This window comes from Chrysemys picta, chromosome 1, assembly GCF_011386835.1.
Source record: "Chrysemys picta bellii isolate R12L10 chromosome 1, ASM1138683v2, whole genome shotgun sequence".
NCBI classification, from domain to species: domain Eukaryota; kingdom Metazoa; phylum Chordata; order Testudines; family Emydidae; genus Chrysemys; species Chrysemys picta.
The window spans coordinates 352,206,844-352,220,084 of record NC_088791.1 but is presented as its reverse complement, the minus strand read 5'-3'; the positions used below and the strand labels follow the sequence as shown (position 1 = coordinate 352,220,084).

The following is a 13,241-nucleotide window of genomic DNA, read 5'->3' as shown; positions in this document are numbered from 1 at the left end:
CACTGCCCAGCACACTGAATATCAGACACGCGAGATCCATATGCTGATTCTCAGGGCTCTGCCTTCCGGTCACAGTAAGGAGATTTCCTCTCTGTGCTGAGTGGGATTTCGGTGAGTTGCCTGTTTCTGCATTGAATATAGTGCAAAGGGCTCAGGAAGAGTTCCAGGGTTCATGTCAACAACCATCTGGGCAGGAATTCACCAGGACAGCGACTCAATCTGTTTAGGATGGTGTGAAACACCAAGGGATTTACCTGGTAAAATTGGAACTAGAAATGTACTGGAAATAGCCTAGACAAATCTCTGTCTTTAAGATCAGTTCTTTGTCTCTTACTGTGTCCTACTATCTGTCTCAGTAGCTTCCTTTTTGGGGGTTGTGTGTTTTTTCCTCCGGTTAGCTCAAGTTTTCCAAGTCAGTAACTTCAGTGTGCTTTTAGGTAGAATAGCCAGAGCGTCTGCAGTGGGTATCTGTGTTACCGGAGGGTTCACAACAAGAATGGGTCACACACTGGCCAGATTCTGCTCTTACATTCCGCCTTCACTGGGACACTCCAGCTTGACAAAGGCTTCCCTGAGAGCAAAATCAGGGCCCAAATGTTTTTAAATCCCCATCTTTCATGCCCGGTCTCAGAATGCCACATAAACTGGGGGTTTCCTTCAGACTCTTCAGCACCCATACAGAATAGCGCTCTCTGTAGAAAGATCTGAAGCCAAAAGTTAAACACTAAGGGTGAAACCTTGGCCCCATTGAGATCACCCTAAGTCCACATGTAGGGACTTACAAAATTGATGTCATTTACACCAACCATGAGCCTCCAGTGACTTTAACTGGAGTCATCCTCTGGCCTCTAAGGATGGGTGAGCTCATTTGGACCAAAAAAAACTGAGAGGAGAGTTGCTCAGATCTCAAACTCACAGGCTTAAAGGTTCAAAACAACTAGGATAACAATTTTTATTCAGGGAGGGAGAGAGGTCTGCTCTCAGCATGCCCCTGCATCTCTGGGTTGCAGAGTCTGTGAAGCACCAAAAGGGCCAAAAGACAGTAAAAATAAAAGCATATTTCTGGTTTAGAGGAAACCAGGCGATGTTGGAAAACTCACCAGGAGGTCCGGGAACACACAATGTGTTTGTGGGGACGGGGGAGGCTTGACAGCATGATGCACAGTATCCAGATCACAATGGCCTGGAGCCAGCATGAGTAAACCTTCCTGAAAATGACACACAGCTTTAACATATTGCAGCCTGTTAGAAACCTGGAGATACTTTCCAGAGGCTGTTTTTCCCTGCTGGCACTTGCTGATGTTATCCGAAAGCTGTAGTGGGGTTGCTCATGGAGGAGGGATGGTCTGGGGAAGCGGTGTGTGTCAGACTGTAATGGTATGTGGACCACTCTAGCAGGTTGTCTCTGACACCGTTCCCCATCCAGACCATCCCTCCTCCCGTGACAAACCCCATTAAAGCCTTCTGGTAAAATCAGCAATTGTCAATACAAAAAAGCAGCCTCAGGGAAGTATGTGTGGGTTTGTAAGGGGCTGCACTATGTGGACAGGTGGGCAGCACTGTTGGTTATGGGGCAGACGGGGGGGGTGTACATGGACAGATGGGCAGCGATGGGGGTTGTGGAATGTACACAGGCAGGAAGGCAGTGCTGGGGTTTGTGGGGGGGCAGGCAGGGGGTTTACACAGAGAAACAGGTAGCGCTGAGCGTTGTCGGTGCAATCCCGGGGTATAAAGGGACAGGTGAGCAGTGCTGGGTGTTGTGGATGCTGAAATTAAATTTTGCCTTGTGATTGTTGGTCCAGCGCTGTGACTCTTCCTAGCCCTGAGTGCATTTGGGCTCAGGGTATCTTTTCCCTGGCAAGCAACAAAACTGCAACCTGGGTGTTTCCAATTGTTGTTGTTAAATGTTATTTACATAACTTCCAGCTATTGAATTCCGTTACACCTCTTCATGGTAGCCTGAAAAGCATATGATTAAATCTTTGTTCCCTGTGTATGTACTTACAGACCGTTATCAAGTCACCCATTAACCATCTTATAGATTGAGCTACCAAGTCTCTCTCTATAAGGCAGGTTTTCTAATCTGTTACTAATTCTTGTGACTCTTCTCTGAACCCTCTTCAGTGCATCAACATCCATCTTTAATCCTGGACACCAGAACTGGACACAGGATTCCAGCAGCAGTTACACCAAATACAGAGGTAAAATAACTCCTCTACTTCTCCTTGAGATTCTCCTGGTTATCGTCCAGGATCACAGTCACTCTTTTGGACACAGGGTCACACACATGGGAGCTCATGATTAGTTAGTTTCCTCTTCATGCCCCCAATTCTTGCTCAGATTCACTGCACTTCCCACGATAGTCCCGCACCGTGTTAGCATCGCCTACATTCTTTGTTCCTAGATGTAGGTATCTACATAGCTATATTAGAACACACAGGGTTTGCTTCGACTTAGTTTACCAACCAATCCAGATTGCTCTGAGTCAGTGACCTGTCCTCTGCATTATTTATGATCCAACAATTTCCGTGTCATCTGCAAATTTAATCAATAATCAGGCATGAGAAGTGTTAGCAGCTGAGTTGCTGACACATGTCTCTGCTTAAACTTGTTAGTTAACACCTGTAACTTATGTCTCAGAGAAAGCTGGGTGCTTGCAAGAAAGTGTCTCACCAAAAGAAATGAGGGAAGTAATAGAGGTGCAGACCCATAGCCCTAAATACCAAGACCGATGTGCCCTTCATGCCCATTCTGTTTAGCAAAAGGCATAGCCCAGCAGGATAATGTCTGTTTCCATAAGTTAACTTGGCTCCTATCCAATATAGCAATTCCATCATGGACAGACCTATGGTCCATATAGTCCAGTGTCCTCTGTCTTACAGTGGCAGCCACAGGTGCTGCAGAACAAGGTGGAAGAAACCCAGCCATTGGTGGATGGGAGGAAAACCATCATGAGGGTATTACCCTAATGCCTGACAGCTAGAGATTGGCTTTTACCCTGAAACATGTGGGCCTATAGGATTTCCAAAATATTTATTTAGCTGTAACAATTGTTACTGGATAGTCTCACTATTCATGGAAATGTCCAAACCCTTCCTAATCCTTGCTTGCCTCATGGCCTCAATTACTCTTGTGGCAAGGAGTTCCTCAGTCTAATTAAGCAGTGAGTAAAGAAAGAATTTTGTTTTTATCTGATCTGAATTTGCCACATTTCATCTTGAATGAATATCTTCTTGATTTTGTATTATGAGTCAGGGAGAACACATTCTAGAGCTACTCTCCACCAGTCAGTAATTTATACATTTTTGTCATATCCCCTCTTATTCAATTCCATTCTAAGGTAAAAATACCAGTCCCAGTCCATATGAGCCCCCGGCCTTTGATCATTCTCATTGCCCTTCCCTGGGCCACTCTAATTCTGCAATATCCTGTGTAAGAAGTATGCTCAGTACTACACAGAGGAGCCCAGCGGAGTGTGAAACATCGACTGACTGATCTTATGGCATTGTATTGTCTGTATGATTCCCCATGTCACTCCTCATGGATCCAAAGGTTTTGCTTAGTTTCTGTCCAGGCTTCCACTGTGAGAAGGGCTTCACAGAACTGTGTACCATAATGCCCATGTCCCCCTCCTGTGTTCAAACAGTTACATTAGAACCTTGTAAGCTGTTTGAGGAATTCAAGCGTTTCCCTCCAATGGGCGGACATGTTGCAGTTATTGACATTGAAGTATATCTGCCATCGTGCGGACCATTCACCTGGCTTTTTTAGCTCCCTCTGAGGACTTGTCTGGACTTTGCTATTACATAATCTGGTGCCATCTGTAAATGTTGCCACCTCACTGCTCAACCCCATTTCAAGATCGTTAATATTTAACTAAAATATTTACTGGATTATTTGTTATAAAGGGTGTAACCCCCTTGCTGTGCTTCTCTCCCTTCGCAGACACCTGGAGCATTTCTGAGCCGGAGTGACGCATCGACCACCTCATGGCATCTTTCAACCTCACCCCCTCAGACCCTCCAACATTCATCCTAATGGGCATCCCTGGCCTGGAAGCTGCCCACATCTGGATTTCCATCCCTTTCTCTATGTTCTACATTATTGGCCTGTTGGGAAATTTCATGGTTCTGTTTGTTGTAGGGAAAGAAGAAACCCTGCACAAGCCAATGTACCTGCTGCTCTGCATGCTGGCACTCACAGACATCGCCATGTCTACCTCCGTCATGCCAAAGGCACTGTGTATATTTTGGTTCAATTTGAAAAGCATTACTGTGGGTGGCTGCCTCATCCAATTATTCTTCCTTCACGCGGGTTCTATGACACATTCAGCCGTCCTTGTGACAATGGCCTTTGATCGCTATGTTGCCATATGTAACCCTCTGCGATACACCACCATCCTCACCAACGAAAGAATAGCTAAGCTAGGGCTAGTGGGTTTGATGAGAGCTGTTCTCCTCGTTCTGCCAATTCCCCTTCTCCTGAGCAGGCAGCCATTCTGTGCCAATCACATTATCCCCCACACGTACTGTGAGCACATGGCTGTGTCAAAAATGTCATGTGGGGACACCACAGTCAACAGGACACATGGCTTGGTGATAACATTTGTAGTCATCGGGTTAGACCTGATGCTCATTGCCCTGTCCTACAGTCTGATCATCAGGGCCGTCCTTAAAATCTCCCATAAGGAAGCCCACCAGAAAGCCATCAACACCTGCACAGCCCACATCTGTGTGATGCTGACAACTTATACTCCCTTCCTCTTCACCACTCTGACACACAGGTTTGGTCAGGGCATCGCTCCCCATGTTCACATCATCTTGGCCAACCTCTATTTCCTCATCCCCCCCATGCTCAACCCTATCATTTATGGAGTCAAAACCAAAGAGCTTCGTGACAAAGTGGGCAAATGCCCCTGCAGAATGTGATCGCCTGGGACCACTAACTTTAAACCTGTGTGACAAGAGGGTGAAAGAATCAAGGGTGCTGTGTCCCCGTTTGGCTGAGGTCAGCATTGCGGAAGTTCACAGTATGAGAAGTTCCTCACACTTAGCATCTTATCACTCCATCAGCAAGTACTGCTCTCTCCATTGCTGAGATCCCTCTCTCTGGCCGTCATCTGATCTCTTTCTACATTAACTGTCAGCCCCCACCCCTGCATGCATTTCACGCAGCCTTTCCGTGACTTCCAGACAACCGGATAACACTGCAGGTTTCTGACGCAAGGTGGACCCTGTGTGAACAAGTTTCTTGATCTGTTCAATGAACTGAAGCTATATTTCCAGATAACCAAAGACAAAGAAAGAAACTACAATGCTGAGCTTCTTTATCATATGTGCAGTGGTCCAGTGAACCAAATTTTCCTGATTTTTCTACTTCTAATCCTTCAGGGAGCCTGGAGGATAAACCAAATGTTTCTGTAGGAAAGTGGTAATTCGGGAAATCTGCTGAAGGAATTGAAGAGATTCTACTAGCACTTGTTGGTGAGAGTAATGGAACTGTGTATTTTTGAGAACTGGACTGCTGTGTTAAACTATGACATCAACTTTAAGTCATATAACTTACTGATTTTCACAGTTGATATTAGAGTCACTTTTCGGCTGGAACTTTCAAAATACATACTAACTTTTCTCGTCATCGAAGAAGTCAAATCTTGGTGTTGAGATTTTATGTTGGAGTTTGTGAAACAGGTGAAACAGGGATTACCACCAAAGATCCAGGTGACTGAATTGCTTCCAGTGCTAATTGATTGTACTTTGCTCAGCTCTTCAAGAGATAGATTCGGAGAGATCTCATTTTTGCCATTGTTTGGTGGAGTCCTTAGATAGCTGAAGTAGCAATGGAGAGTTTTGCCTATGGTTCTCTGGCCTCATACTCAGGACAACCTAGTTGAGCAGTCTGGGGTTGGGTCAAACACATGTATGTCACTGAGGGCAAAGATTTTAGTGAACTTGGCTGATTTGCTCTTTCATTGCTGTCGCTACCTTTTGGCAACGCTGCAGCTGAAAGATATTTTGCTCAGATGAACTTGATAAAAACAAAACTTCTAAAAAATAAAATCTGTACTAGGTATCTAACAAAATATTTCATTTGTTACTTGATGAATAGGTCTCTGTGTTAATAAAAAACAAAACTGCACAACAAGATGCAAGAGGAGCTTTTAGAAAATATTCTTCTTGCGAGGGCGTATATGCAATGATACAAAATCTGTTGTGAACAGTTTACAGTAACAAAAGAAATGATTGCACTGGTCACTGCTGATGTATGACCCTGAGCAGAAACATTCTACTTCTGATGTAGACAGTGAGGGTGAAATGTTGCCTTTTAGAGACAAACAGTAACAAATTAATTCAACACAAAATATGGGCATTGACTACTATCATTAAATGCAATCAGAAATAAATAATAGAATAATGTTATTTTTGTTTTTACACTACCTATGTTTTGGGCACCTTTTTGGCTATTTTTATTATCGTTATTCACCATTTTCTGTTTGAAATACCTCCCAACCCTCAATCGGGATACAAGGAATAGATTGGGCTACTCTTAGGTTAGTTTTTAAGTGATTTGGGGCTATTTATGGAGTAGAAATCTGGCAATTTTTGTTTTTACACTACATATGTTTTGGGCTCCTTTGGGGCTATTTCTAACAACCTCATCTGCCATTTTTTGGTTGAAACAGCTGCCAAGCCTCAATCAGGATACAAGTACCAGTATTGGGGTTTTGAATGTGAATTTGATTTTCAGCTTATCACTTTTTTGCTAATGTGGACGAGCTCCTGCTGGGGCTTGTAACTTTAAAAAAAATCAAATCTGTACTAGGTATCTAAAAAAATATTTCATTTGTTACTTGATGAATAGACCACTGTGTTAATAAAAAAAACCCATTTGCTTCAATAAATAGATTGGACTATTTTTGGGTTCTTTTTTAAGTGCCTTTGGGCTATTAATTAATTAGACATCTGGCAACCAGCCTGGGCCAGAGAAGCACCCCAGAAGAGTCAGAGCTGGGCTGGAGGCAGATCTGGAGGGTTGGAGCATACAAGAGCCAGGACCTGGGGGCCTGAAGAGGACCAGAGTAAGGAGCTGGGGCAGCGCAGATCAGCTGCACCTATGGATAACCAGGGTTGAGCTACAGAATGGAGCTGCGGGGAGAGTGCCAGGATAGTGGACGCCGGCTGTGCCACAAATAACACGGCAGCCGAGCGTGATGAGCAGCTGGGGAGATCAAAGTGGGGCCATGGGCAGAGAGCCCAGGACAGGGAGAGGCTGCTAGACAGGAGGGCTATGAAGGCTGGACTCAGAAGGGGGGACATGAACCCAATGGGAGGGCAGATGGGTCCTGGTAACTAGACCCTGCACAAGGGTCCTGGCACCTAGACCCTGAGGGACCGTGGCCACTGCCAGAGCAGGTGTCTTTCCTGTGGTATCACCACAATGCAGCCAGGGCTGGGAGGGAGACCCGGGACGTGTGAGGAACAGACTGTGAACTTTTCTCATATCCAGAAACAGCCGTTTGTGGGGTTTCCCATGCCCACAAATGGGTTCCTTGTTTCCCTGAACTTTTCCATTTGTTCCTTGTTTTTCTTATAGCTGCTGTTTAATAAATTGTATGTGGTTTTAACGTCATGCAGTGATCAGTGGGTCAAGGAAGTGGCTGGTGCAGAAAGAACACCCAGAATGGGGACACCGTAGCCCCTGTCCTAAGTGATCATAATGAGACTGGGGGGGTCAACCCCAGGCCAGCATTTGCCATGGGTGGTCCAGGCAATGGCCCAGAGTGACGTACTGAAGGGGGCATGGTTTGATACCTCCTACATGACCTGACCTGCCGACCAAGAGTCACTGGGCTTATGGAGGCAGGCAGGCAGCCAGCTGAGAGACATGCACCAGCAGAGCCAAGCAGCAGCTTGACCAGGCAGGCACTCAGCCAGGTAACTCTTGCAGTGGGAGCAGGGGTGTCCAGGGCTCCCCACTCTCCAGGGACAGAGGGCCCCCTTCCCTAGAAGCCATGCCTAGAATGGGGCTGGGCTGGAAGAGGCTCCTGATCTGATGTCTGGGATGGGCGGTTGAGGTTGGTGGGGTGAGGAAGCAGGAGGAGATGCACCTGTGCCAGCATCTCTGTGTCCTGGCTGGGGCGTTAGCACCTCCCTGCTATCTAGGTTGTGCTGAAGGTTGTCATGCACTATCATCCCCTAAGAGCCCCAAACTTGCCCCTGGCAATCTCGGCAGGTAGGGGAGCGCACACTTGGCTCCACACAGGTGAGAACCACACTCACCAGGAGTGCTTCAGACTGCTCCCATTCCCATTTAGCTGGGAATTGGTCCTGCTTTGAGCAGGGGGTTGGACTAGATGACCTCTTGAGGTCCCTTCCAACTCTGATATTCTATGATTCTATGATTCTATGATTCTAACCTGCAGACAAGTAACACATGGGGGGCAAACAAGGTCACAGAACCCCCCCCCCCTCAGTTTTCTGCCAGGGTTTGGGTGCTGCCCCCACACACACACTGTACCTGCAGGGTTTGTCTGCCGAGCCCTCCATTCCCCCTGCCCATGGCACTTATTGGAGCTGGGAACTGAGACAGGCAAACAAACAGCACATGCACCAAATAGCTGGGAGATGTAGGGAGGGGCTCCTGCTTTAGATCTGCAGGGAGAGAAAGTTGAGGAACAGCTGCTTTCTCATAGGGGGACTGAGGGTAAGGAGGACACTGCCTGGGGAGGCGGGGGGCATGACTCGAGCTGTTGGGGGGAACGTTTAAATTCCCCCCCCCACCACTATCAGCAGGTAAGGGTCCTCTCTGCTCCCCTGGCTAAGAAGCGTCACTCTATTGGCCTCCCCAAAGTCAGCACAGGAGATCAATGGGTGTGAGATCAGCTCCCCCATGAGCCTCCCCCACCCATCGGAACAGGAGTGGGAATGGGGGTCACAGTGGGTAGGGGAGAAGCGTGCTGACTCCCTGCACTGTGCCCTGTCCCAGGGGTGTTCTCAACACAGTGGTTCTGGAGTTTTTATATTCGATTAACCATTAAGTAGGCGGTGCCTGCGCCAACCACCTTGAAACCCGTCTCCCTTTCTTTCAATCCCTGATCGCCTTTCCCCACCCTCAGGCTTTCTGTTTGTAACTGCTTCTGTTTCCACCAGTTGTATTTCACAGAACACCGAAACTCCTGGGGCAAGGCCTTGGCTAGGCTGTGGGGCAAAGCACTGTGCACATTTCTATACTGCATCAAGAATAAACAAACTCCTTCCTTTACTCCCAGCTCTGATTTAATTCCATATCCTGCAAACCTCGTTCAGCCTCTGGAAGTCACTGGGGTTCCTGCTGTTAGTGTGAGGGGAATGTGGGATTGTGATTTAGAGGTTTCAGGCCTTTCAACTAGGAGATAACTCTGGTGGGGATAGGATCTGCCCTTCTCTCCACAGAGATGTTTCAATCCCGCTGCTCTAGTGGCTTATCAATTGGTTTGGCAGAATTCAGCTTTTAGTGACAAGAGGGTGAAAGGATGCCTCCTCATTAATCAAGGGTGCTGTCACAGTTTGACTGAGCTCAACACTTGGGAGTGTTTTAAAAGGCTGAGTTTTTCCTGCCCGTGAATTATCTGGCCCTTTACAGAGTAAGCGTAAACACACATTCTATTTCGCAAAGTGCCCTGCTCTGTGCTCTCTACCCCTGTGTTGGTAGTGTCATCGGTAGGAAAGATAGAAAATGTGGCAAAAGACCACCTTGGCTTAACCACGAGATCTTGCATGATCTACAAAATAAAGAGGAGTTTCCATATAAAAAATGGAAACTAGGACAGATTACAAAGGATGAATATAGGCAAACAACACAGGAATGCAGGGGCAAGATTAGAAAGGCAAAGGCACAAAATGAGCTCAAACTAGCTACAGGAATAAAGGGAAACAAGATGACTTTTTATCAATACATTAGACGGAAGAGGAAGACCAAAGACAGGGTAGGCCCACTGCTCAGTGAAGACGGAGAAACAGTAACAGGAAACTTGGAAATGGCAGAGATGCTTAATGACTTCTTTGTTTCAGTCTTCACCGAGAAGTCTGAAGGAATGCCTAACATAGTGAACGCTAATGGGAAGGGGGTAGATTTAGCAGATAAAATAGAAAAAATAATAAGTTAAAAATAACTTAGAAAAGTTAGATGCCTGCAAGTCACCAGGGCCTGATGAAATGCATCCTAGAATACTCAAGGAGCTAATAGAGGAGGTATCTGAGCCTCTAGCTATTATCTTTGGAAAATCATGGGAGATGGGAGAGAGTCCAGAAGACTGGAAAAGGACAAAAATATTGTGCCCATCTATAAAAATGGAAATAAAAACAACCCAGGAAACTACAGACCAGTTAGTTGAACTTCTGTGCCAGGGAAGATAATGGAGCAAGTAATTAAGGAAATCATCTGCAAACACTTGGAAGGTGGTAAGGTGATAGCGAATAGCCAGCATGGATTTGTAAAGAACAAATCATGTCAAACCAATCTGATAGCTTTCTTTGATAGGATAACGAGTCTTGTGGATAAGGGAGAAGCAGTGGTTGTGGTATGCCTAGAATTTAATAAGGCATTTGATACGGTCTTGCATGATATTCTCATCGATAAACTAGGCAAATACAATTTAGATGGGGCTACTATAAGGTGGGTGCATAACTGGCTGGATAACCGTATTAAGAGAGTTGTTATTAATGGTTCCCAATCCTGCTGGAAAGGCATAACAAGTGGGGTACCGCAGGGGTCTGTTTTGGGACCGGCTCTGTTCAATATCTTCATTAATGACTTAGATATTGGCATAGAAAGTACGCTTAAGTTTGCACATGATACCAAACTGCAAGGGATTGCAACTGCTTTGGACGACAGGATCATAATTCAAAATGATCTGGACAAATTGGAGAAAAGGTCTGAGGTAAACAGGATGAAATTTAACAAAGACAAATGCAAAGTGCTCCACTTAGGAAGGAAAAATCAGTTTCACACATAAGATATTTAAGAGTAGGTTAGAGAAAAGTCTATCAGGGATGGTCTAAACAGTATTTGGTCCTGCCATGAGGGCAGGGGACTGGACTCGATGACCTCTCGAGGTTCCTTCCAGTCCTAGAATCTATGAATCTATGAATATGTGGGGGAAAGGAGGTGAGGAGAGCTGGCAGTATTTTAAAGAAGCCTTATTGAGGGCACAGGAAAAAAGCATTCTGATGTGCAGAAATAATAGCAAATATAGCAGGTGACCAGCTTGGCTTAACAGTGAAATCTTCAGTGAGCTTAAACATAAAAAGGAAATTTACAAGAATTGGAAACTTGGACAGATGACTAGGGAGGAGTATAAACATATTGCTTGAGCATACAGGGGTGCAATCAGGAAGTCAAAAGCACAACTGGAGTGGCAGCTAGCAAGCGATGTGAAGAGCAACAAGAAGGGTTTCTACAGGTATGTTAGCAACAAGAAAAAGGTCAGAGGAAGTGTGGGACCCTTACTGAATGGGGGAGGCAACCTAGTGACAGACAATGTGTTAAAAGATGGAGAACCCAATGTCTATTTTGCCTCAGTCGTCACAGACAAGGTCAGCTCAAGACTGCTGCACTGAGCAGCACAGTATGTGGGGGAGGTGAGCAGCCCTCAGTGGTGAAAGAACAGGTTAAGGACTATTTAGAAAAGCTGGACATGCACAAGTCCATGGTGTCAGATGCAATGCATCTGAGGATGGTGAGGGAGTTGGCTGATGTGATTTCAGAGCCATTGGTAATTATCTTTAAAAATTCATGGTGATTAGGGTATGTCCCTGATGATTGGAAAATGCAAATCTAGTGCCCATCTTTAAAAAAGAGAAGAAGAAGAATCTGGGGAATCACAGACTGGTTAGCCTCACCTCTGTCCCCAGAAAACTCATGGAGCAGGTTCTCAAGGAATCCATTTTGAAGCACTGGGAGGAGAGGAAAGTGATCAGGAACAATCAACTTGGATTCACCAAGGACAAGTCATACCTGACCAACCTGAGTGCCTTCTATGATGAGATAACTGGCTCTGTGGATATGGGGAAAGAGGTTGATGTGATATACCTTGACTTTAGCAAAGCTTTTGATACGGTCTCCCACAGTATTCTTGCCACCAAGTTAAAAAAGTATGGGCTGGATGAATGGACTATAAGGTGGATAGAAAGCTGGCTATATTGTTGGGCTCAACAGGTAATGATCAATGGTTCGATGTCTAGTTGCAGCCAGCATCTAGCAGCACTTGAGGTTGGTCCTGGGGTTGGTTTTCTTCCACATCTTTATTAGTGATCTGGATGATGGGATTAATTGCACCCTCAGCAAATTTGCGGATGACATTAAGCTGGGGGGAGAGGTAGATACGCTGTAGGGTAGGGATAGGCTCCAGAGTCACCTAGAAAATTGGAGGATTGGGCCAACAAAGACAAGTGCAGAGTCCTTGTAATGGTGCTGGCTCACTGCAGTGGCTCCATCTTCTGGTCCTGCTGGGACCACCAGGGTGTCTTTTACTAGCAGTGTCTCTACTTGCCTCTGCCGTCTCCACCATCTGGACCCGTGTCGCTCAGGGAGCACAGTGTCCTCTTCGGGACATGGCCCTCTGGCTATTCCCCAGACTGCTGTCTCCCCCCTTTCTGGGGGCAGGTGGTCTTCAGACCCTCCACTTGCTTCAGCAGCCAACTGTAATCTATATTATGGCCCCTGGCTTCAGGGTCAAACTGCAGTCTGGTTTTAGGCCACTCTCCTCATTGGAAGTAGTGGTAAAGGCTCGGGGTGGGGGGGGGAGAGGGAGGACCCAGGCCCACCCTCTACTCTGGATCCTGGCCAAGGGACCCTATAGCTGGCAGTGACTTACTACCCCTCCTCCTATTCCTGCTGCCTATGTTCCCTGGGCCACTTCCCCCATAGCCCTAGCACCTTCCCTGCCCTTGCTTCAGGGCCTCAGTCTGGTCATGGTCAGCCAAGAGTTCCCCTATTACTCCACTACAGGAGCTCCCCTCTTCCTCCGCTACAGGTCAGAGAAGAAATTCCCTATTGCTCCGTTGCAGTATCTCCAGTGCTCTAGTTTACAGCTCAGGAGAGAGATGATGCTGAGTGGCCTGAAGGAGTCAATTATGAAGGAAAAAGCCGTGGTGGTGTAGAAGAGGTGAGCCTTTCCATGACCCTTGGACATAAGCAGTGACAGTAAATCCAGGAGCTGTGTACCAGCTTCATGCCAATATTTTCAGCCTCCCCAGTATGGA

The 13,241-nt window shown here is 46.3% G+C and overlaps 1 protein-coding gene across 1 annotated transcript; it reads left to right on the top strand.

The window, feature by feature from the left end:
- The first annotated feature begins 3,962 nt into the window (after positions 1 to 3,962).
- LOC112061336 (olfactory receptor 52P1-like) lies at positions 3,963 to 6,765 on the top strand. The gene has a single exon (XM_042847365.2). It carries the CDS (start codon positions 3,990 to 3,992, stop codon positions 4,926 to 4,928), a length of 939 nt encoding a protein of 312 aa, XP_042703299.2. The 5' UTR covers positions 3,963 to 3,989; the 3' UTR covers positions 4,929 to 6,765.
- The last annotated feature ends 6,476 nt before the right edge of the window (positions 6,766 to 13,241 follow it).

Coding starts and splice junctions, on each gene's coding strand:
- LOC112061336 (XM_042847365.2), top strand. CDS start 3,990: ATGGCATCTTTCAACCTCACCCCCTCAGACCCTCCAACATTCATCCTA.